The sequence below is a fragment of the Desmodus rotundus genome, chromosome Y (genome assembly GCF_022682495.2).
Source record: "Desmodus rotundus isolate HL8 chromosome Y, HLdesRot8A.1, whole genome shotgun sequence".
NCBI classification, from domain to species: Eukaryota; Metazoa; Chordata; class Mammalia; order Chiroptera; family Phyllostomidae; genus Desmodus; species Desmodus rotundus.
In genome coordinates this window covers 4859526-4885777 of record NC_092332.1, presented here as the reverse complement: position 1 = coordinate 4885777, position 26252 = coordinate 4859526, and the positions used below count along the sequence as shown (strand labels likewise).

At 37.1% G+C, this 26252-nt stretch overlaps 1 protein-coding gene across 6 annotated transcripts in view; it reads left to right on the top strand.

The window, feature by feature from the left end:
- The window catches only part of LOC139440591 (lysine-specific demethylase 6A-like), a 252814-nt gene that overhangs the window by 83610 nt on the left and 142952 nt on the right, over positions 1 to 26252 (top strand). For all 6 annotated transcript variants that reach the window (XM_071220416.1, XM_071220418.1, XM_071220417.1 and 3 more), the window contains 2 exons: positions 2260 to 2318; positions 4585 to 4705. In XM_071220416.1, the coding sequence (XP_071076517.1) occupies positions 2260 to 2318; positions 4585 to 4705 (180 nt within the window). The remainder of the gene's footprint in view (positions 1 to 2259; positions 2319 to 4584; positions 4706 to 26252) is intronic.

Genomic DNA, 26252 nt, shown 5'->3' with positions numbered 1-26252 from the left:
AGCTTCCTTGTCTTTCTAATTGCGGAGTTGATTCTCTGCTTCATTCAGTCTGCTATTGATTTCGTCTAGAGTATTTTTCATTGCAGTTAATTGTGTTTTTATTTCTGTCTTCTTTATGCTTTATAGCTCTTGTTGAAGTTCTAAGTTCATATGTTCTTTCCCTTAGTTTATTGAAGGTTCTTTTTAAAAAATTCTGACCACAGGATGTATTTCTTCATTTTAGAGAGAAACATCAATATAAGAGAAACATTGATTGGTACCTTCTATATATGCTCCAACCAGGTATCAAATCTGCAACCTAGTTATGTGCCGTGACCAAGAATCAAATCAACCCTCAACTTTTTGGTGTACAGGACAACACTCAACAACTGAACCACCTGGCCAGGGCTCATAGAGTATTCTTATAATACTGTATTGAAGTCTGTGTCTGGCATATTTATTGTTCCATTCGTTTACTGCTTTTTTCCTGGAGGTATGTCCAGTTCTCTCCCTTTGGACATATTTCTTTGTCTCCTCATTTTGTGACCATCTGTGTTTGTTTCTGTGTGTTACATCTAGTACATCTCCCACTCTTGTTGGGGTGACTTATGTTGTCAGTATCCTGTTGGTCCTGTGGTACAGACTTTTATCATCACCTAAGCTGGTTGCTCCAGGACTGGCCCTGATGTGTGTTGGTCTGTGCCTAGTTTGTGTAGTTGAGTCTTCATTGTTGTTGGCACATGTGTATGTATTAACCTCTTGACTTGCTGGATATGAGGACTGGTCAGCACTACATATGACAAGTTACTCTATGGGGTCCAAACTGATAGAGTGGCATATGCTCCATTCAGGTTCTGGTACCTGCCTAAACTATCCTTTCGTTATGTCGTTTACAGAGTTTAATCAGGTTGTTCTCTGCTGTTGTCTGAAGTTGGCCACCATTGTTTGTTTCTGCGACATTTTGGGCAGGGCTCTGCTATAGACCAAGGTCATCTACTGCTTATACCTTCCCCTGGGCCACCAAATGGGAACAACAGCAATCAGTGGTTGTAGGTGCCAGTTCTGTGTCCTGAGCCACCTAAGATGGCACTCTGACTAGGTTGCCTCAAGTGCTGGGTTTGGGGCTCTCAAGAGACACAAGTCACTGTGAGGACATCTATAGTGTTCTTGGTGCTTGTGGGTCTTTGTGAGTTTTTAGCAAACTTTGTACTGTGGTGATTGTAAATAATGCTGCAAGGATCATAGGGGTCTCTGGGGAGGGGGGTGGTTCTTGATAATTCTAAAGACATTGTAACAGTGCCGCAATCTGATTTTTTATTGTATTCCGTGGTAATTTAATATTGATCATCTATCTGTTCATGTACCTCTTGGCAATTTGGATATCTCCTTTGGAAAAATATCAGTTTAATTCCTCTGCTTTTAATCAGATTTGTTTTTCTTGTTAAGTTATGTGAGTTGTTTTCATAATTTACATGTTAACTCATTGACATACAGTTTTCACAAATTTTTCTCCCATTGTGTATGTAGATTGTCTTTATTTTAATTGTTACTTTTACTGTGCAGAATATTTGAAATTTGCTATAGCCTTCTTTGTTGGTTGTTGTGTCTGTTGTTTATATTTCTTGTGTCATATCCCAAATAATTTCTTAAGGCAGGTATCAAGGTGCTTCTTATAAATTTTCTTTTAGGACGTCTGTACTATCAATTTCCATGTTTAATTTAGTCTGGTTCTTTCAAGTTGATTTTCATGAGTCATGTGAAATAGGAGTTAAATTTTAATTTCTTATAGACACAAAATTTACCTATGTTTTCACTTTTCCCCAGCACTTTTAGTTGAAGAAACAACCCTTTTGTCATTGGATTTTCTTGGCTCATTTGTTGAATTTTAATGAACTGTAATTGTGGGGTTTTATAACTGTGCTGTGTGTTCTGTTTCCTACCCCGTGTATACTTTTACGCCAGTGCCACCAGCTTTTATTTTTATAGTTTTGTAGTATAATTTGAGTCAGGACATGTAATACTTGCAGCTTTTTTCTTCTTTATCTAAATTGCTTTATCTGTGGTTCTTTTTTTTGTGGTTTTACACAAATTTTAGAATTGTTTAGAACTTTTCTTTCCTGTGGAATTGATTAAAATAAAACTGAAAATATTTCTGCAAGCTTTTTGTCGTCTGTGTTACTTGACTTGATTGTTTCTTTTAAGCATATTATATGATATGAAAAAAAGAATTTTGGAACTTAGAAATCTAAAATGTACAACTTTTACTATTCTTTTTAACAGAATGCTACGTTTTTATATGGCCTTGGTTTGGTTTACTTCTACTACAATGCATTTCATTGGTAAGTTGACTTACATCAGGGGTGTGTATGGGTGTAATAAACAAAATAATGTGAGGAAACATACATTTCATTAGCAGCAGTTTATTTTTTTAAGCTTCTAATGAGGTTTAGCTCTTATTACAAATGTCAGTATTTTTCAATTAGTAATAATTTAGGATATGTCTTTCAGTGTGGAGGATTAACTGCAATAGTTCTTAAATACACATTGTTCTTAAATACACAGAGTTCTTAAATACACATTGACTAATATTTCATGTGATTTTCCACAGGTCAATATTTAGCTTTTAATTGGACAGTTTGATTACTAATATTCTTAATTCTTTGTCTTTTGGGCTTTTTTAATTGTGTCATAGTTTGATGCACTGCATTGCTTCTTAAAATGAGCCTGTGAATTATAATTTAAATTTTTTTCTCTTGAATTACATATTGCTTTTTGAGATCTTAACCTTAAGGTTTCTAATTCTTTTATAGTGAACCATATTTCACACTAAGCCTAGATAAGGATTGTTTTAAAGATCTCTGTAAATTCTCTGAATATCCTATTCACAGTTCTGATTTATAATTCTGAACTTTTCAAAGTATTAATTTTTACTTGGTGTTTTTTAACCAGTTGTTTAGTGGCAGAAGCAGGCCTTACATTCAGGACCTTGCCTTAATAATTTAAAGTATATGCCATACTGAAAGAAAAAATGGCATATTTTGTGCATGACTGTCAATGGCATTATATTCATAGATTTGTGATTGCTTATAAATGGGACGAAGATAGGAGGTTACACGAGTCAGAGACAGGACTTTAATGGAATAATACATTGCATTTTGTGCTAGGTCAAAGTGGAATGATGTCTGTTTTTTAATCAGTACTTATAGTTCAAATAGATTTTAGGTACAGACTGTTCAGTCACTTTAGCTAGGCAGAAAAATTTACATGATATCTGGTATTAAGGAACGAAGAACTTTGCAGTTTAAGAATACACATGTGTTCTAAACATTAAACAGCTTTTTAATATTTGATATAACCCATGACCTTCCTTACATTAAATATAAGAAAATAAATTAGTGAGGGAGATAAGTCATTTTATATGGAATATATTAATTGCTTTAAATACAGTGATGGGCAAAAGTAGGTTTACAGTTGTAATACAAATAAATATTATAATAATTAGTAAATAATACAAGAATAAACTCTTTTCTGTGTACTAACAACTGTAAACCTACTTTTGCTAACCCCTGAATATATGTGAAAATATTAAGTTGCTTCTGGAAGAATGATTACAAATTTTGATAGCTCATTTTTAAATGATGTCTGTATGATTGCTTAAAACTATTTTGTAGTAAGTGTGTATAGCTACACAGTACTAGAAGTAGGACTTAACATAAATGACTGACTGAAGACAGGTGGTATGTTGCTTTCTCAAATTGGGGTCTGAATGGTATATACATTTATTTGTACTGCAGATAAAATTGACTTTGGAAACATGTTAAGATTTTAAAACTGATCTGTAATGTGTTTAGTGTGGTTAGGGAATTCAGTACTTGAGATCAAATAAAACTTTTTTCCTTTTGTCTTTGTTCATACTCATCAACAATTCGCAACTTAAATGCCACCAGATATTGAAAATATGTTCATTGTGTCTACATTTTCTTTATTGATAACTGACATGTGTTAAAATAATTAAGATAGTATACAATTTTGACACAGTTAAGCTGCAGTTTGCAGTGTGTGGAGAAGTAAGTCTCATAAATAAGGGCCATTGATTTATGGCAAAGGCAGCACTACGTTGCTGTGAGAGTAAGAATGAACTTTTCATATTAGCCTCTTCCATAGGGATTACATATATGTAAGCCATAAAAAGTAGGGACTATCTATATTACATTATATTGACAGCACGTTTGGAATATAACCCCAAATGTGATAGGCAGAAGTTAAACTTCTAAAAGGTGATTTGTATGGAACGGTATAGATTCAGGATTAATACTTTTACCTGTTGCCCCATTAAAAACTTTCAGACTGGAGGCTTTCTGATATATTTCAGAAATATTTAAGTTGGTTATTTACATTCAAAATGTTAAGAAACTTTTAAATATTGTTGAACAATTTGAGAAAATTTAAATAAATTCAACTGAGATTTCTCTCCATTTGCTAACATTGTTTACTATTCAGTGCTTTTATAAAATTATTATTTCTGTTAAAATTTTTGTGCCAGTATGTTTCTCATACTACCAAGGAAAATACATACAAATATTTCTTGTGTCTATCTTCTTTAAGGGCAATTAAAGCATTTCAGGAGGTGCTTTATGTTGATCCCAGCTTTTGTCGAGCCAAGGAAATTCATTTACGACTTGGGCTTATGTTCAAAGTGAACACAGACTATGAATCTAGTTTAAAGGTAAGTTGTTGGGGTATTTCCTGCATACATTATATCTGTGCATTTGAGGGAGAGAGAGAGAGTGTGTGTGTGCATGTGTGTTTAAATGATAAGAACATAGTGCAATTTGGAATTTATATTAAGACTTTAAAAATGAATGAATTAAGGATTTGACCTGAAATTTGAAAAATAGATTGGATTAATGGCACAAAGTAGATATGATAAGAAGATTTGCAGGATAACTTCTTTCCTTTTTTAAATTGTTGTTCTATTATAGTTATCCTAATTGATCCTCTATTGCTGTCCCCTGCCCAATTCCAACTCCTACTCCCACAGTCAATCCCCTCCTTGTTATCCATGCCCAAGATAACTTTTTAGCAGTTTAAATTTTTGTGGGTATTTGTTTTAAAAAAGGTAATACTAGAGTTACTGATCTGGAAACATTGAATGGTTTTACTTCGTTTTAGCATGTAAAACACTTTTGTGTATGTGATGACAAAAGACACCGAAGAGTTGGTTAATGATGTAGTACCTGGGATCTATTTATTGACAATATTTTCCTATTGGTCTGATTAGAAATGCAACCACTCACTTCTAGTTAGGAGGACATGTAAGGATAAAATGTTTGGAAAAAAATAATGCAAAAATTTTAAATGCTTTCTGATGCCAATTTGAACTGACTTTAAAACTTTTTGTTTACCAGAGTTTTTGGGTTTGTGCTATCATTTTATAATTTTTAAGCTTTTTAAAGGGAATAGGAATTTTCTGCCTGGCAAAGGCATTGCTCTACAAAACAATATGGATTTCTGCACAATCACAAGGTTTTATGATTTTGTGACTACTTAGAATGTTTTTTTCAAATAGGTCAGTTACACATTATCTTTATACAAAGGGTGTGTGTGCATGTATGTGTACGTGAGTATGAGACAGAGGCAGAGAGAGAGACATATGACTTACGCTGAACACTGTACATCAGGGTAAGTAATTTCCTAAAGTTCAGTGAAATTAGGAAGCTTCATTTGTAAGTTCTTTTTTATTATGGTAAAAAAATACAAATTAAAATGTTAACAGGAAAAAGATACCAAAAAGAGTCCAGGAAACACTCCATGTGAGAGTCCAGTTCCTCTCTCCCTTTGTAGTCAGTGGCTACCTCTTAATTCTTCCCACAGTGATGTGTGATTGATTACACACATGGAGTATTACCAACTATGGAAAATATCCAAGTCTTTCCACAATTCTTTATATTTTTCTATTTTATTTTTAATTATAGTTTGGATTTAATATTACTTTCTATTAGTTTCAGGTGTATAGCATAATGGTTACATAATCATATACTTTACAAAGTCATGCAGCTGATACTTCCATTACCCACCTAGTCCCATACTGTTATTACCAGATTACTGACTATATTCCCTGTGCTGTAGTTTACAACCCCATGACTATTTTGTAACTGCCAATTGCATTTGTCAACCTCTTCCCCCATATCACCCAGTCCCCTCAAGCCCTTTCCTTCTGGCAATCATCAGACTGGTCTCCACACTTAACACACTTTCAATTATGTTTGCACATTTATTTATTCCCGGGTTTCCATACATAAGTAAAATCATATAGTATTTTTCTTACTATGAACCATTTATTTCACTTAGTGTAATATCTCTAGGTCAGCAATTTCAACCAGTGAGCCAAAAGAATTTTTAAAACATTCGCCCCCTGACCATGGAGTCACAGGCAGGCACTCACCTGTTTTTCCTTAGGTGGTGAAATAAAAAATGAGTATAGCCAACACAACAATAGCCCTCTGGTGTGACTGAATCAAAATTATATCTATTTTTGTCAGGTTGGGAAAAAATACAGTATTTCTTTGTGTACTTCATACATTGGTACATATTATATATTTAGGCATATGTACATATGAAGGCTTTTTTGTCTATTCAACTTTTGGTGGACACTGGGATACTTCCATAGCCTGGCTATTGTAAATAATGCCACAATGAACATAGGGGTTCTTATGTTCTTTTAAATTATTGTTTCAGGTTTCTTTGAATATACCCCCAGAAATGGAATTGCTGGGTCCTAGGCACTCCCATTTTTTAATTTTTCAGGACCCTGCATTGTATTCATAAAGGCTGTACCAGTCTGCAATCCCACCAACAGTGCTGAGTATTCCCTTTTCTCCACATCTTGTTGTTTGTCAATTTATTGGCCATTCTCTCTCTCTCTTTTTTTTTTTAAGATTTTATTTATTCTTTTTTAGAGAGAGGGGAAGGGAGGGAGAAAGAGAGGAAGAGAAAACATCCATGTGTGGTTGCTTCTCGCATTCCCCATGCTGGGGACCTGGCCAACAAGCCCGGCATGCACCCTAGGCTAGGAATAGAACTCGAAACCCTTTGGTTCACAGTCTAACACTCAATCTACTGAGCCAAACCAGCCACAGCTAATGATAGACATTCTGATAAGAGTGAGATCATATTTCAGTATGATTTTAATTTGCATCTGATTATTAGTGACATTGATCATCTTTTCATGTCTGTTGGCAATCTGGATGTCCTCTTTGGGGAGTGTGTATTCAAACTCTGCCATTTTTAAATTTGACATTTTGAAAATATAATTTTAGAGAGAGAGAAAGAAACAATGATTTGTTGCTCCACTTATTTATGCATGTTGTTTGTTTCTTGTATTTGCCCCAGTATGATCTGCTGGAGTGCTAAATCATTGAATGATGCTGCTTGTTTAGACAAGGAAGTCATACAGAAAGGATAAAAGGTACAGAGGGCTGCCTTTATCATTTTGTCATTAAAAAATATGGTCTGATCTAGCCCTTGGCTTTTAGGAAAATTATTGATCAAATTTTGAATGGTTCCATTGAACCTGATCTCTACTACTTCTCTTTCGGATTTTCTTCTTAAGTCAGTTACTCTCTCATTCTTCTAACAGTTGATTTTATTCTCCCTTTTCAATCATATTCTGTATAGCCTGATTGACACAGTGCATAAACTATTTGCCCAGGGCACAGAAATTCAGAACGTTCCAGGAGTTACACTGAGTGATTTTCGCCTGCAGATTCACACAGACTGGATGAATTGCATAACATTTAAACTCTGCTTCTGTCTCTTAAGCAGCTTTCTGAGCTGCTCTCTTTCAGTCTATAGCCAGCTGTTCTTTGTACAATGCATGCTGCTTCTTTAGCATTCAGTCTTTCTCTTCCTGGTGTTTATCCTTTCAGGAGCATTCTGAGGCTAACATCTGGTGGTTGCCAGAAGCATGGAAACAAGCCTCTATAGTAATTAAGACTATAATGAAGTTTGCTGCATCAATAGACCATCCCTTTTACAAAAGATTTCTCTGTACCATGTGATGCTATTTTTTTCCCACAGAACTTCCAAAATTTGTGCAATTCTTTAAAATGCTGCTGATGCATTATCAACTAATTTTATGTAAGATTTGAAATCCTATGTTAATTTTATGGGCCCCATGTGAGCCATACAGACGGCAACCAGTTTGATGTTTCTCTTTCTTCGTCCCTCTTTCTCTAAAAACAATGAAAAAATTAAGTCTTTGAGCATAAAAAAACTTAAATCCTCTGTTAATTCAACACTTCACTGTATGTCCATCAGGAGAGTAGATTCCATCTCATTCAACCACAAAAATCATCTTCTCACCCATACAAATCTGTCTTCATTCACATCTTCAGACTACACTTATAATTCTAGTTGTCTCCCTGTTTCCACCAAACTGCAGTTACTTCCTCCACTGAACTCTTGTACCCCTCAGAGTTACTCATGATGGTTAGAATCAAATTTTTCCCAACTCCTGGTTTGGTGACATTTCAAACTCTTTGCACAAATAACAAGTGTTCTTAACGGCATCTCAAATGGTAAACCCTTTGCAGATGTTTTTCATTTCTTTTACCCAGATGCATCAAAAGAATATGACAGCTATAGTAGTATGATGTCTATTTCTTATATAATAAGACTTGAAAGTCAAAATGATGCCTTGACCCATGGGCTGCACAATACATGTTGTGTAAGCAGGCATGAAACCAACATTAATCTCATTGTACATCCCTAGCAGAGCTGTTGGGTAACCAGATCCCTTGTCAGTGAGCTGTAAGAGTTTGAAAGGAACCTTGCCTTCTGAGCAGAAGGTCCCTTAACAGTGGGATTACAACCTTCAGTAAACCATGGTGGAAACAGATGTGCTGTCATCCAGGCCTTGTGTTTCCATTTATATTGCTCAGGCAGAGTAGATTTAGCATAACTCTTATGGGCCTTAGGAGTTTCAGATTGTACGTGAACATTGACTTCAACTTAAAGTTAGCAGCTGCACTGACCTCTTAACGAGAGTTAGCCTGTGCTTTGAAGCTTTGAAGCCAGGCATTGACTTCTCCTCTCAGACTATAAGATGTAACCCCATTCTGTTTTCCACAGTGGCTGTACCAGTCTGCATTCCCACCAACAGTGCACGAGGGTTCCATTTTCTCCACAAAGAGAAACGAGCCTGTGTTGTTTGTTCATTTATTGATGATGGCCATTCTGACAGGTGTGAGGTGGTATGTGGCAGCTTCCTCCAATATAAGGCTGTTGCGTCTACACTGGAACTTGTTGAGTGGACCCCCTTCATTAATCTTCCTTGCTAGATCTTGTGGCTAACCTGAGGCAGCTTCTACATCAGCAGTTGCTTGCACACTGATTTAATGGAGGCAGCCTCTTAAACCTCTTGAGCCAACCTCTGCTAGCTTCAAGCTTTTCTCGTGCAGCTTGCTCACCACTGTCAGCCTTCACAGAAGTGAAGAGAGACGGGACTTTGAGTGCAGTAAGCTTTGGCTTCAAGCAATGTTGAGGCTCTTGGATCTTCTCTGCAGACCACTGGAGCCTCCTGTGCAGCACTGAGTCTTTCACTTTCCTGTCATTGCAGTCTTCACTGCAATAGCACTCTTCATTTCTTTCAAAACCTTTTTCTTAGCATTCACAGCTTGTCTAACTAATTTTGTGCAAAACGACTAGTTTTAGGGTAGTCTTGCTTTCAACATGCCTCCCTCACTCAGCTTGTTTTTTTCCACCTTTTGATTTGAAGGACCAGATGTGTGACCCTTCCTTTCAGTTCAGTCCATACAGTCCAGAGTTATGGATAAGTTCAGTATTGTTGTTTCAGGTTATAGGAAGGCAAGAGAGGTAGTGAGATGGGAGAACTGTCCATTGACAGAGCATTTGGAACATTTATAGAGTAAGTATGCTGTTTAATACTTTAATGTAGTTTGTGGGGCCTCAAAATAACTATAATACTACCTCAAACATCACTGATCCCAGGTCATAATATAATAAGAAAAAGGTGAAATGACATGAGAATATGAAAAATGTGGCACAGAGGCATGAACTGAGCAAGTGCTTTTGGAAAAATAACATCAATAGACTTGCTAAATATAACTGTGCTACATTTAATTTGTAAAAATTGAAGTATCTAGGAAGACAAAAAAACAAACAAAATGAGTATGCCTTTGTATACAAAATATAATATATAATGCTCATATTCTTCAGGAATCTACTTAATTCTGGAAACTCATGTAGAGATGATCTTTTGATTTTTGTATTTATAATACTGTTCTTAGAGACACACCAAGAGTAGATTTGTGTGGGTTTTCAAATCATGGTATTTAAAGAAGGATTGTCTGTGTGTGTGTATTTAGGATCATTGGCTGGCATGTCCACTTAAATCTCCCTCCCTCCATCCTTCCACCTCCCTCTGTTCCTCTCTTTCCAATATTGATTTATTTTTTTGATATATGTATTGATTATGCTATTACAGTTGTCCCATTTCCTGCCCCCCACTCCACTCCATCCTGCCCACCTGCTCCCTCCCACATTCCCCCCCAATAGTTCATGTCCATGGGTCATACTTGTAAGTTCTTTGGCTTCTACATTTCCTACACTATTCTTACCCTCCCCCTGTCTATTTTCCACCTATCATTTATGCTTCTTATTCTCGGTACCTTCCCCCCCCCCTCCTCCTCCCACACCCCTGTTGATAACCCTCCATGTGATCTCCATTTCTGTGGTTCTGTTCCTGTTCTAGTTGTTTGCTTAGTTCGCAGTTCTTTTTGTTTTAGATGTGGTTGTTAATAACTGTGAGTTTGCTGTCATTTTTACTGTTCCTATTTTTGATCTTCTTTTTCTTAGGTAACTCCCTTTATCATTTCATATAATAAGGGCTTGGTGATGATGAACTCCTTTAACTTGACCTTATCTGAGAAGCACTTTATCTGCCCTTCCATTCTAAATGATAGCTTTCCTGGATACAGGAATCTTGGATGTGGGCCCTTGCCTTTCATAACTTGGAATACTTCTTGCCAGTCCCTTCTTGCCTGTCAGGTCTCTTTGGAGAAATCAGCTGACAGTCTTATGGGAACCCTTTTGTAGGTAACTGTGTCCTTTTCTCTTGCTGCTTCTAAGATTCTCTCCTTCTCTTTAATCTTAGGTAATGTAATTATGATGTGCCTTGGTGTGTTCCTCCTTGGGTCCAACTTCTTTGGGACTCTCTGAGCTTCCTGGACTTCCTGGAAGTCTTATTTCCTTTGCCAGATTAGGGAAGTTCTCCTTCATTATTTGTTCAAATAAGTTTTTGAGTTTTTGCTCTTCCTCTTCTTGTTCTAACACCCCTATAATTTGGATGTTGGAACGTTTCAAGATGTCCTGGAGATTCCTAAGCCTCTCCTCATTTTTCCAAATTCTTGTTTCTTCATTCTTTTCTGGTTGGATGTTTCTTTCTTCCTTCTGGTCCACACCGTTGATTTGAGTCCCAGTTTCCTTCCCATCACTATTGATTCCCTGTACATTTTCCTTTGTTTCTCTTGGCATAGGCTTCATTTTTTCATCTACTTTTCGAACAAATTCAACCACTTCTGTGAGCGTCTTAATAACCAGTGTTTTGAACTGTGCATCCAATAGGTTGGCTATCTCTTCCTCGCTTAGTTGTATTTTTTCTGGAGCTTTGAAGTGTTCTGTCATTTGGGCCATTTGTGTGTGTGTGTGTGTGTGTGTGTGTGTTGGCGCATCTGTTACTTTAAGGGATGGAGCCTTAGGTGTTCACTGGGGCGGGGTAACGCTGGTTGCTGCGCTGTGATGCTGCATTGTGATGCTCTATGTGGGGGAGGGGTTGAGAGGGAGCAATGGTGCCCGCTCCACTCTCCACAAGGTTTCAGCCACTCCCTCCGCTTCCCACAATCAAATTGGGCCCCTCTGGTGCTGGTTTCCAAGTAGGTGGGCTCCTGCACACTCTAGGGCCCTGTGGGTCTCTCCAACGACCTCTCCTGTGAGGCTGGGAGTCTCTCCTGCTGCCACCCCAACCCCCTCGGGCGTTTTCAATCAAAGGTTTGCGGCTTTATTTTCCTGGGCTGGAGCCCTGGGCTGTGCGGTCTGCTTCGCTCCCCGCCGTTTGTCCCAGTTTATCTGTGTGCGAATGTGGGGCCACGGGGTGCTACCCAAGCTCTGCCTGCCCCATTCTCCACCACTCTCAGTCAGGCCCTCAAGGTTTATCTGTGCGAATGTGGGGCTACAGGGTTTGCCAGTGGTCAGACTGCCTGCCCTGTTCGTCCCACACTCTGCCAGTCTCACACTCTGCCAGTCTCGGTCCCGCCACAGCCACGTGAGTCCTGTCCACCCTGGTGCCAGTCTCCGCCCCTCCTACCGGTCTGGATGTATGTTTCTTTTTTATCTACTTGGTGTTGGACTTCTTTGCCGTTCAATTTTCTCTCAGTTCTGGTTGTGCAAGGAGGCGCAGTGTGTCCACCTACGCCTCCATCTTGGTTCTCCTCTGTCTGATACTGATTTAAAAAAAACACACCATCTGGTGAGGATTCAACAACATCAATGATAACAACAGTACCAAAACCTGTTTATTTAAGGAACACATAAAAAGGGCAGAAAGATGAGAACTTAGCTTTCTCATCATCAAGTCACATGCATAACAAAAAGGTAAATTTATGTTTTAGTTCTACTATATTTTGTATTTTAGAGTTTCCACAGTAATTTTTTTGTTACTGATTACTTTTCAAGAGACTACCAGGCACATACTAAGAATTTTAGCACTTTATTCTGGAATAATTTAAAGTATTGGTTTGTAAATCATGTTGGTGGAGTTGCCTTTCTAAAGAAAATTTGTAATAAAATTTTATTGGGAACACAGCTGCTGTCTTTATAAATTATCTATTGTTGTCTTTGAACTACAGTGGCAGAGTTTCTGTGTCTACATGTCCTCAGTAGCAGAAACTGTTTCCTCTCTTACTTGGCATAGGGTTTTTATTGAGGAAACACATTTCTGTTTCTTTGATTTAGCTCCTCATCTATGGCCATACCACCCAGAACATGCCTGATGTTGTATGATATATTTCTTCCTCCATTAGCAAGGTACCTTGATGACATGAGAATAATGTACTTTTTTGGCAGAAAATACACATTTATTGTTTCTTTATTTGTCTTCACTTGAGGAAGTTTTTTCCTGTTTCTCTTCTACTCAGCTCATCAACTTACTTGCATCTATATATCCTCTAGGAACAATGTCTGGTATGACATCTCATTAATGTTTTAATTAGCAAGTTTCTAAAATTTGTTGTATGCTTAAACATACTTCACAGTGTGTGTTACAGAAATATTACATTGTTCACCTTGCATAACATGTTTGCATGTGTCAGTTGCATAAGAATATGATTTATATAGTATTGAAAGAACGTTGAATATAAGATGGTGCTTATTCTGATAATTTCCTTTGCGCTTTTTTTTACTTAGGATTATTGATATATCACTGTTTAATAAAATTATACTGATTTAAAGGGTACAAATCGATGATGCATCATCTGTATATTGTACTGGGTGCCCACCACCCCAGGGCAAGTCTCCTTCTGTTACCATTTATCCTACCCTTTTGTACCTCCCTCCACCAGGTTTTATTCTGGTTATCTCCATGCTGTTGACTGTGTTTGTTTATTTGCATGTATGCTTAATTGTTTCACCTTTTTTTACCCAACCCTGCAACCTCAGTCCTGGTGACAAAGGAGTGTTAAAATCCCCTGCGATGACAATCTCTTTGTTTACAGCCATCAAGGTTTGCTTTATATATTTAGATGCTTCTGTGTTTTCTTTCTAGTTCCATGAAGTATCTTTTTCCATCTCTTTACTTTTAGTCTGTGTGTACCTTTCCTCTCTGGTGGGTCTCTGGAAGGTAGCGTGTGTAAGCATCTTGTTTTCGTTCCATTCCAGCTATACTAAGTCTTTTATTTGAGCATTTAAGCCATTTACATTTAACGTTATTGGTAGGTTTGTATGTATTCCCATTTTATTGTTTTAACTATGTTCCTCTCTTGTTCTTTTTTCTCTTCCTAATTCTATTCATTCTCTTCTAAAATAGCCTTGGATATAGGTCCTTGCTTTTTATCTCTTTGAATATCATGCCAATCCTTTCTTGCCTCAAATGTTTGAAAAGTCAGCTAACAGTCTTATGGGAACTGTTTTTAGGTAACTGTCTTTTTCTTGCTGCTATTAAGATTCTCTCCTAAGCCCTGATTCATATAGCTTTAGGGGGTTGGGCTAATGTCATAAGGAGGGGAGTTCTCCAGCCAAGAAAGATAGTCTGATTTATGGGGGAATTTGTCAGCACAGGAACCCTTGGGTTAATATGAATATAATTTCTACCTCATTTGTTGCTGTTGTGTAACTCATCCTGATCATTTCTTTGGCATACATTGATTAGATTACCAGTAAGTTTCTCTCATAAACTTCTAATAGGTTGTTTTATTATATTGTAAAGTGAAATGCAGGTAAGTTCCTAAAAGTGAAATAAATGAAATATTAAAACTTACAAAGTATACCCATAAATTATTTTTATTAGATTTAAGTGACATAAGAATATTTCAATAAATTTAATGAAAACAATTTGAAGATTAGAAAAAGAGAACTATAAAAATTTATACTTGTACATTTAGGCAAGTAGTATAAACCATCACTTTTATACATGTAACTTTTGGGAATTCTAATTCACAAAGCTACTCACAAAATGTAACGTGCTTTCAAACTCTTTTTGTAATGAGATTTTATTTATGTATTTTTAGAGAGAAAAGAAAGGAGGAAGAGAGACATTAGTGTGTGGTTGCCTCTTACTTGCCCCCCTACTGGGGACCTGGCCTGCAACCCAGGCATGTGCTCTGACTGGGAATCAGACTGGTGATCCTTTGGTTCACAGACCAGTGCTCAATCCACTGAACCACACCAGCCAGTGTCAGTTTCAAACTATTTATAATGTATTGTAAAAATATTTATTGTGATGGGGCTCCACCTGCAGGGTCCCCCAGCTGCCACAGATGAGAATAAGTCCACCAAGACATGATCTCCTTGGGGAGGAAAGGTGGCCAATCTCTCAAAGGAGAAGGGCCAAGAACCTGTTCCTCAATGGGCTTTCATTGAGTTTAATTTGCATAGGAATACAGGGTATACTCGTAAAGTTCATCAATCATTGTCATGCAGAAATGATTAAATAATAGATAACATTCAAAGAACTCTGAGGGCTTATCAGAGTCAGGGACAGATAGTTAAAGGGCCATAAAACACTGGGGAACAAACTCATCCCATGCATGATCCCTTATCAGAAAATTGAAGGTATTAGTAAAGTACGTTTCCTAGGGTTTTAATTGCCCTAGGGAACCCGTCCTTTCCAGCACAGGGCTGCACCCACCTCTGTCATTGTTTCAAGCTTAAGTCGGTGAGGGGAAGTAAGGCAGCCAAGAGATTAGGAGACTTCTTGCAGGCAGAATCAGGACTCAGGCTACGTTCAAAGCCGAGGGGTGAGGATCCATCACTCCCTTTTCCTATAGCGCCCAAGCCCTCCCCTGAGAGCCCTTTCATGACTGTGCCTGTCTTAGGTCATCCCTCCCTTGAGGGATCTTACCCATCATTGGCTAACTGGTTGTGCACTGGGGGCCAAGCAGGGTGAAATAAAGTGGGCAGAGGCAGCGCTACTGCCAGGGAGATAAGCTTTGTCCGCTTAGTGGCTTATGGTCCCAAGATATCTCACTCATCCTTACCCATGGGGGGGTTACAGCTTCTGAAACCTGGCTGGGCAGTTCCCAACAATTTAGGGAGAAACTAGTCCCACAAAAGTAAGTTAACAAGAATGAAGGAGCAATTGTAACACATTCAACTTTAATAGAGCAAGTCATGATGTCTTTTTAAAGAACATTTTTAGTAGCGGTTTTTCATAGCTTCTCCTATAAAGCTATAATTAACTATAAAGTAATTTTGAGTGAAGAATTGAATTTAGGTTCTATACTTCTGCTATACGTGAATATTTTTTGGATGGAAAGATTTTAAAACTTAATTAGATTTGCTGTATTTTATCCTTCAATTTTAGGACAAATCATAACAAGGTCTTTGAAAATGTTCACTGTTTCATACTGTCTTTTGTTTGGAACAGTAAAGCAGTTGTTTTTATGCTGCTTTCAAGTTTTTCATTACTTCTTTTGAATGAAAATTATGATCACAAATTGCCTTTTCTTTTTAAGTCACCCAAGTGTTAGAGCAATTTTTCTAGTCTCTCAGTTGATAATACTGGTGGTGACCTAAATGTGGCATTACAACTGAGATTGGTATTTCTCAGTTTTGTCCTTAAATGTCTTTGAATTCAAAACACCTACAAATTTTAATAATGTCAACATTGTGATTCTGCTTTAGTTTCTTTATTTTCATCTTTCTGTGTAGATGACTAACCAACTTCTTTCTATTTTTCATATATTAACACTTTTTCATGGACCTAAATATGTTTTTCCACTGTTTTATCAAGTATGTTGGAAAATTTTCAACCAACTTGTTTTGCTGTATGAGTGATTTTTCTAACTGCATCCTTGATCCCTGTTAAGTCTTTAATATTCACTTCTTTCATCTTCAGATAAGGGGAAGCTAAATCAAAAATTGTGTTTGTAATCAATTTGTTTCAGCTTTGAGGAGTTCAGAGAGTCAGCAATACTGAATGTTTTTTGGTGTTTTCATGCCATGGCACCTCCTTTTCAGCTTAACAGGTGTACAGTTGAAGATTTGCTCTGGATGGTATTCTTACCCGTTAAAAACAACTTCAACTCTGTGGCAATACCTTTTAATTGACAGATGCAACTTCTACAGCATTTCTTTATTTTTTTAGTTCATACCTATTTCTGAATGTGTGGAACCATCCCTTGTAGTAAATGGCTGGGTGTATTTTGTTTCGGAGGATCTCTTGTTGAAGTTTTTGTATAGCCTCAGGACTTTTTGGCAATACATGTTGTTTACCATTATTATAACATATTTTCTGTTCATAAGTTCCACTCACAGATTTAGTGTCTTTACCATCATAACTAAACACCACACATTATGTATATTACTCATGCAGTTTAGTTGAGAAGGCAAAACTAGCACAATTTCTTTTTTCTTCCTTTTTTTTTATCTGCTCAATTTCATGGAAAGAAGATTGATTTTTACCATATATTTTAGCAACCTCTACACACATTTTTTTCTTTCCTTAACTGAAAACATTTACCTTTCCATGTAAAGGAACTATTTATACCTTCTCCTTGGCATACTAAATTGCCAACATCACTAGTCTTGCTCTGTGCTGTGATTATTAAATTAAATAAGGGTTATTTGTACACAAGCATTGTGGTACCATGATACTCTGATAACTTAGACATAACTATTAAATAGTTAATGGGCAGGAAACCTCTATGGAATGGAGACAGCGGTCAAAGGGATGATTCATGTAGCAGTCTTGGCAGGACTCAACAGGATGGTACAAGATTTTATCAAGCTTCTCAGAAGAGCAAGTAATTCAGAGTTTGTGAATTCCTCATTTTTGAAATTTTCCATTTAATATTTGTGGATGCAGTTGAGTATGGGTAACTGAAACCACAGAAAATGAAACAGTAGATAATGGGGCCTACTGTGTAATGAATTGAACACATGTCTAATTCAAACATTTATATAAAAGTTTTTGTTAACTTGAATACTTAAATATGTAAACCATTTCTTACCTATTAAATATACATATAGGATAACTAGATAGTTACTTTTCCCTTACAAACTGTCTTTAACTATCTCATGTAAGTAACCTGATAACACTGTTTCCAAAATAAATTTTGAGTAATAATGATCTTACTATGTTGGCTACTATATTTTTGTTGCATGACACAATTTTCCTTTCCTTTTTCTTTTTTCCTTTTAGAAATCATTGATTTATTTAATTCAATTTTTTGATGCGACATTGGTTTGAAATGTCATACAGGTTTCTAGTGTACAACTTAATAATTAAGTATCACCTGCACACTGCATCGTGTCTCCATTGCCAGAAATCAATTGTCTTTCCAATCCCAATTTTCCCACATCCACCTACTGTTACAAAACAGACATGGAAGAAAGTGACAAGATACTCTTACTGAATGGACCCCCCACCCCACCACAGTCCCCCCTGTACTAGGTTCACCTTGCCCACTGCCATGGAATTAGAATTATGGCTCCCAATGCCAGAGTTTGGTGAAAAAGAAAGGAAATACTTATTCAGAAGTTATACAGACTTAGAGTAATGTCTTCATGTCTTCGTTAAAATCCCAAAGTCCCTCAAAACACCCACAAACACACACAGCCCTTCCTTACCTCCTTTGCCTAGTCCAGGTACTGTAGTTCAGGGAAAAACAAATAGAAGTCCATGGCTCAGGTAGCCCCCAGTTCTTCCCAGTAGTCCAAGCTTGGCTGGCAGGCCTCCCATGATACCCAGCACTATCAGCTGTGTTGCCATGATCTCCAGTTCTCAATGCAAACCATGTGACACCTTCTCCTGGCCCACCAGCAAGAATCCCTTCACCACTTTTCTTCCCTGCAAGGTGTCCTCTGCTTCCTAAGCCATGTAGCAAAGGTAGCCCAAAGCCACATGTTTCCAACCCTGTGTGGCTGCCGTGCCTGGGTTTAAATCCCACTGCAAATTTTCTTCTGCATCCCCACTTCAGTCTTCTCCCACAGTTGGTTACACCATAATAATTCTGGGCAGATGTGGCCATGTGTTGTGAAGAAAACCATCTCCAAGGTTTTACACAGGCTCTGTTACCAGGGGAAGCTGCTTTCCAGTTACATGATGAGTGGAAGTCACTCTCATCTTCCTAGCTCAGAGCAGGCCACAGCTCTTTAATATATCTGTGAAGCCAGCCAAAAGTTACAGGTATGCAAAATAACTCTCAATGGCCCTGCTACAAGTGTCCCATCCCACAGTTAAGACTTGCGGGTCTGAGGAGATCCAATATTTCATAATTCCTGGATAACCCAAGTTCTGGACCTCATTTGAAATGCTTCCTTTGGGGGGCCCCTGGTTGCACTATGATATACTACTGCCCACCCCCTATCTGTCTGGCTATCTCCAAAGTTGTCTATGAGTTCATATACATATATTTGGAAATTTTCTGTTTAATCCTTTCCCTTTATTTTCTAGAGAGAGGGTTAAGGAGGGAGGTGGAGATGAAGAGAAACATCAACATGAGAAAGAAACATTGATTGGTTACCTCTCACAGGAGCCACAGTGGGTGATCAAACTCACCAGGCATGTGCCCTGAGTGGGAATTGAACTAGTGACATTTTGGTTCATGGCTGATACACAGCCAACTGAGCCACACAATCCAAGGTCCTTCCCCTTCTTTTAAGGAAACCCACAAACCACTTTCTCTCTGACACTTGTCAGTCTGTTCAATGTTGTTTATCCCTCTCTTTTTATTTTGTTAGTTTATTTCGTTCATTATTTTCCAGATAGTAAGTGAAATAAGTTCATAAGGTATTTGTCTTTGAGTGGTTAATTTCATTTAACATAATACTCTCCAGGTCAATCCAGGCTAAGCAAAAGGTAAGAGTTCCTTGTTTTTTTACAGCCATCTGGTATTCCATTGTGTAAATGTTACCACACCTTTTTATCTACTCAACAACAATGGGACTTGAGCAATTCCCAGATATTAGCTATTGTAAATAACACTGCCATGAACAAAGGGTGCATATACTATTTTGAATTAGTGTTAAGGTTTCTTTGGATATATTCACACCAGTGGAATTGTTGGGTCAAAAGGCACTACTATTTTTTGAGGCAATTCCATACTATTTTCCCCAGGGGCTATACCAGTCTGCATTTCTAAGAACAGTGCAAAAGGTTTGTTTCCCTTTCTCCACATCCTCATCAGCAGTTGTTTGTTGATCTACTGATGATAATCATTTTGGCAGATGTGAGGTGGTGTCTTCGTGATTTTAATTTTCATTTCTCTGATGTTTAGCATCTTATTTTGTATCTATTGACCATTTCTGTGTATTCTCTGGACAAGTGTGTATTCAGGTCTTTTGTGAATTTTTTTAATGGGGTTATTTGTATTCTTATGATTGAGTTGTTTAAGTTCTTTATATATGTTGGAAATTAACCACTTATTAAGTACCATTGATAAATATGTCCTTCCAAACAGTCTGTTCTCTTTTCACTTAATTGTTGGTTTCCTTTGTTGTGCAGAAGCTTTTTAATTTGATGTAGTCCCATTGTTTTATTTGTTCCTTCAGTTCCCTTGACCAAGGAGATAAGGAGATTTCTCAACAAAACTATTGCTATTAGAAATGTCTGAAATTTTACTGCCTGTTTTCTGCCAGGATTTTTTACAGTTTTTTGTTTGTTTTTGGCCTTATGTTTAAATTTCTTACCATTTTGAATTTATTCTTGTGGTCTTTTTCTTTTTTTCTTTTGCTATATATCTGCCTAATTTCACCAGGTTCACTTATTGAATAGATTGTCTTTACCCTCTTGTATGTTCTTGCCTCCTTTTTCATATATTAATTGACCATAAGTGTGTAGATTTATTTCTAGGGTCTATATTCTGTTCCATTGATATATACCTTTCCTTGTGATGATACTATGCCTTTTTGATTACTATGACTTTTAAAGGGCAGTATAATATTAAATAGTGTGATATAAAATCAATTACCTCCAATTTTGTTCTTCTTTCTCAAGATTTCTGAGGTTATTCAGGGTGTTTTGGTTCCACATAAATTTTTCAAATATTTCTTCTGTATTTGTGAGATATGCCTTTGGTATTTTTGTATGAATTGTGTTGAATCTATACATGGCTTTGAATAGTTATGCACACTTTAATGATAATTTTTCCTATCTGTGCACACGGTATGTGCTTCAACTTATTTGTTATCTTTCTTACGTTCTTCGTCATCTTAAAAGTATCTTAGTACAGATATGTTACAACCTTGGTTAAATTTATTCCTAAGTACCTTATTTTTATTTTTTGCAATAGTAAGTGCGATTGTTCTCTTTGTATATCTCTGATAATTTGGTATATAAAAATGTCATTGATTTCTGAATTTTGACTGTGTATCCTGCTAATTTGCTAAATTCACTTATTAGGTCTAGTAGTTTTTGGTAGAGTATTTGTGGTTTTCTATGTATCCTATCATGTGATCTGTTTTACTTCATCCTTTCCAATTTGGATGCATTTTATTTCTTTTTCTGGTCTGATTGCTTTGGCTAGTACTTCCAATACTATGTTGAATAGAAGTGAAAGCACACATCTCTATCTTGTTCTTGATGTTAAGGGAAATGCTTTTAGTTTTTGACCATTTAATATGACGTTAGTTCTGTTGGTTCATAAATGGCCTTTATTATGATGATGTATGATCCCTGTATTCCCAGCTTTCTCACAGTTTTTATCATAAATTGGTGCTGGATTACATAAAATGCTTTTTCTGCATCTACTGGAATATGATTTTTATGTTTTATTTTGTTTATATGAAGTATCATGTTTATTTGCATGTGTTGTACCAAACTTGCATTCCCAGAATAAATCCCACTTGATCATGGGGTATGATCTTTTCAGTGTACTGTTGGGTCTTATTTGCTATTACTGTGTTGAGGGTTTTAGCTCTATGTTTATCTGGGATGTTGGCTCTTTTATTCTTTCTTTGCAGCGTCTTTATTTCATTTTGGAGTTAGGATAATGCTGGCTTTTTAAAAGGAGCTTGGTAGTCTCCCTTCCTCTTGAAATTTTTGGAATAGTTTGAGAAGAATAGGTGTTCTTTTTAACTGTTCAGTAAAATTCTCCTGTGAAACTATTTAGTCTAGAAGAACCCTTGTTTGCTGAAATATTTTTGTTTTTTGCTTTTTTTTATATTAGTGCTTCAACTTCTTTATTTGTAATTGTTTTAAGTCAAGTTTACTGATTCTTCCTGATTCAGTTTTAGAAGATTGTATATTTCCACAAATGTATGCATTTTGTCCAAACTGTCTTATTTGTTGCCATGTAGGTGTCTGTAAGATTTTATTGCACTCCTTTGTATCTTTATTGTATCAATTATAACATCTCTTCTTTCATTTCTGATTTTATTTATTTGTGTCCCCTCTCTTTTTTTCTTAATGAGTCTGATTAAAGGCTTTTTGATTTTGTTCATCTTTTTGATGAAACAGCCCCTAGCTTTATTGATCCTTTGAATTGTTCTTTTGGTCTCTGTGTCACTTATTTCTGTTTTCATCTTGATTATTTCCTTTCTTGTAGTGATTCTAGGCTTTGTTGCTCTTTTTTAGTTCTGCTAACTATAGGGTTAGATTTATTTTATTTGAGATTTCCCTTGCTTTTTAAGGTAGGTTTGTAATGCTGTGAACCTTCATAATTTTTGTGGTGTCCCACAGGTTTTGGGTGTTGTGTGTTTCTTTTCATTTGTTTCTGGGTAATTATTTATTTTATTTTTCTCCTTGATCACATTGCTGACCCATTCATTATTTAATAACATGCTGTTTAGACTTTATGTATTTGAATGATTTTCCAATTTTTAAAAAATTATAATGATTTCTACTCTCACACCATTGTGGACATAGAAGGTATTTGAGTAATTTTAATCTTCTTGAATTTATTAAGACTTATTTTGTGTCCTACTATTTGGTCTGTGTTTGAGAATTTTTCTGTGTACACTTGGGAAGAATGTATATTCTGCTGCTGTGGGATAAAATATTTTGTAACTGTAAATTAAATCTAACTGGTCCAGGGTATCATTTAAGGTCACTGTTTCCCTCTTATGTGTGTTTTCGTTTGGGGTTTTTTGTTTGGGGGGATTTTTTGGCTCTAGAAGATCTACCCATTGATGACAGTGGGGTATTAAAATCCCCTTCTATGACTGTGTTGCTGTCGATCTCTTTCTTAAAAGTCTGAATGATTTTCTTTTTGTATTTAGTTGCTTCTGTATTGGGTACATATATACTTAAGGGGTTATATCTTCTTACTGGATCCATCTCTTCTGTGTTAATAGTGATCTACTTTGTCTCTGATTATGGCCTTTGTTTTGAAGTCTATTTTGTTAGATACAACTATTGCTACTGCAGCTTTTGTTTATGTCCATTTTTATGGAACATTATTTTCCATTCTTTCCCTATCAGTCTATATCTTTTGTTCTGACATGGCTCTCTAGTAGACAACATGGATATGGGTCAGATTTACTTCCTTTCTGTCTTTTTTAAGCTAATAATTAAGTATATTTTATTGTTTATGGTTTTACAGTTGCCCCAGTTTTTTTTACCCCTTCATGTCCCTCAGCCCTGCACCCTCCAACCCTCCTGTATTCCCCCCTGCCGTTAGCTCATGTCCATGGGTTGTACATGAAAGGTCTTTGGCTTCTCCATTTCCCATATTATTCTTAAGCTCCCCCTGCCTATTTTGTGCCTACTCAATACACTTCTTATTCCCTGTACCTTTTCCTCCATTCTCCCCCTAGCCCTCCACACTGGTAACCCTCCATGTGATCTCCATTTCTGTGAATCTGCTCTTGTACTAGTTTGCTTAGTTTGTTTTTGTTTTTTTAGGTTTGGTAATTGATAGTTGTGAGGGTTTTTTTTTTTTCTTACATAAGTCCCTTTAATATTTCATTTAATAAAGGCTTAGTGATGAACTCCTTTAACCTGACCTTATCTGGGAAGCACTTTATCTGCCCTTCCATTCTAAATGATAGCTTTGCTGGACACAGTTAATCTTGGAAGTAGGTCCTTGCTTCTCGTGACTTTGAATACTTCTTTCCAGCCCCTTCTTGCCTGCAAGGTTTCTTTTGAGAAATCAGCTGACAGTCTTATGGGAACTCCTTTGTAGGTAACTGTCCCCTTTCCTCTCGCTGCTTTTAAGATTCCTTATCTTTAATTTTGGGTAATGTAATTATGATGTGTCTTTTTGGATCCAATTTCATTGGGTCTCTCTGGACTTCCTGGAAGTGTGTTTCCTTCTCCAAATTGAGGAAGTTTTCCTTCGTTATTCATTCAAATAACTTTTCATTTTGTTGCTCTCCCTCTTCTCCCTCTGGCACCCCAATGATTCAAATGTTAGAATGTTTAAAATTGTCCCATAGCTACCTAAGTCTCTCATTTCTTTGAATTCTTGTTTCTTCATTTTGTTCTCATTGGACTTTTATTTCTTCCTTTTGTTCCAAATTCTTGATTTGAGTCCTGGTTTCATTCCCTTCACTGTTGTTTCCCTCTGTATTTTCCTTTATTTCACTTTGTATTGCCTTGATTTCTTTCTTGGTTTTGTGACCGAACTCGGTCAATTCTGTGAGCATCCTGATTACCAGTATTTTGAACTCTCCATCTGATAGGTTGTTTTCTCTTCATTGCTTGGTTCTTTCTCTGAAGTTTTGATCTTTTCTTTCATTTCAGTCATGTTTATTTGTCTGGACACAGCTGTTATATTGTAAGGGACAGAACCTCAGTGTTCCCCAGGGCAGGGCAACCCTCTTCACTGTGTTGTGGGGAAAGGGTCTGAGAGGAAACAGTGCTGCTTGTTGACTTGCTCAGTTCTCACCCCACTTTTCATCACTTCCCATAAGCAGATTCTGCCCTTACAGGTGGTGATTCCCTGGTGGGTGGGTTTGTGTACATTCTAGGACTGTGTTGAGACTCTCTAATGGACACTCCAGTGAGGCTAGGAGTTTCTCCTGCTGCTGCAACACCAACAGGATTTTAAAGGCAGAGATTTTGAGTCTTTAGTTTCCCATGCTGACACCCTGGGTTTCAATGTCTCTCTGCTCCCCTGATGTTCCTCCCGGCTCATATGCACGCATATGTGGGACCGACTGGTAATCCAGTCCCCATCTCCCCACACAGTCCACCACCTAACTGCTTGTCCTCTCAACCCCAGCTGCCAGTCTCTGCCCCTCCTACCAGTCTGGATGAATGTTTCTTTATCTCCTTGTTTGTTGGACTTATACATGCACTTTAATTTACTTACTGTTCTTATTTTTAAGTTGGTTCTCATCCTTTTGGTTATGTGAAGAAAGGAAGTATTTTTACCTACACTTCCATGTTGGCCGGATCTCTGGGTCACATTTATTTATCCATACAGCTACCCTAGGTCTTTTGTTTGGTGAATATATTTTATTTACATATATAATCATTATTGATAAGTACTTATCTATTACTTTTTTATTGTCTATACCTGTGTTCCTCTATGTCTCTTATTTGTTTTTTTTATTTTTAATTTTTATTGCAGTTTTCCATTACCATTTTATCCCCTTTTCCTCCCTCCATACCATGATCACTCCACTGTTGTCCATGTGCATGAGTCTTTTTACTTTTTGCTTAGTCCTACCTCCTCTGAATCTTTTTCTTACGCAGGCCCTTTAACAGTTCGTGCACCACTGGTTTTGTGTTAATGAACTCCTTCAGCTTTTTCTTGTTCAGAAGTTCTTTATTATATCCTCAATGTTAAATAATAGCCTTGCTGAATAGAGTAATCTTATGTTTTATGTCCTTGCCTTTCATCACTTATATACTTCATGTCAGTCCTTCTGGCCTGAAGTGTTTCTGTGAAGAAATCAGCTGACAGCATTTTGAAGGGAACTTTTGCAGGTAACTCCCTCTCCCTTTGTCTTTAAAAGATTTTCTTTTTGTCTTTATCCTTTTGCATCTTATTGTGATGTGTCTTGGTATGGATCTCTTTTGATTTACCTTTAGTAGACACTCTGCTGTCTGACCTTGTGTGACTTTTTTTTTTTCAACAGTTTAGGGTAGTTTTCTGCCATTATTTCTTCCTGCAGCTTAGAGCTGTGGGTAGATCTGTATAAGCACTGAGGATCCCTGAGGTCTGCATCCACCTGTCATCTATTCCACCTCCTTATGTGGTTGCCCGGTCTTCCTCCGGAGCCTTCCATAGAATGACTTCAGGCTGGGTCCAGGATGGCTGTCACCCACATACCCTTCCACAGATCACAAGTTCATTGGGGCAGAATGGGCAAAGTAATGAGGTTTGGTAAGATGGGCGGGGGTGCTATTAGGTCTGCTATTTGGTGGCTCGTGTGGTCAAGCACTGAATAAGCTAAAAGTGGCACCTATGCCACAGTAACTTCCCCAGGAGGAATATGCCACATGTCCAGGTTAGCAACAGCAAGCTTATTGAGCTGGGTTCACTGGGACTCAGGGAGACAGATCAAAAGAATCTCCAATAGGGACTGGTGTCATAGGGACACATAGAAGTGCTAGACAACACCCTTAGAGAAAGACACAGTCCAAATGT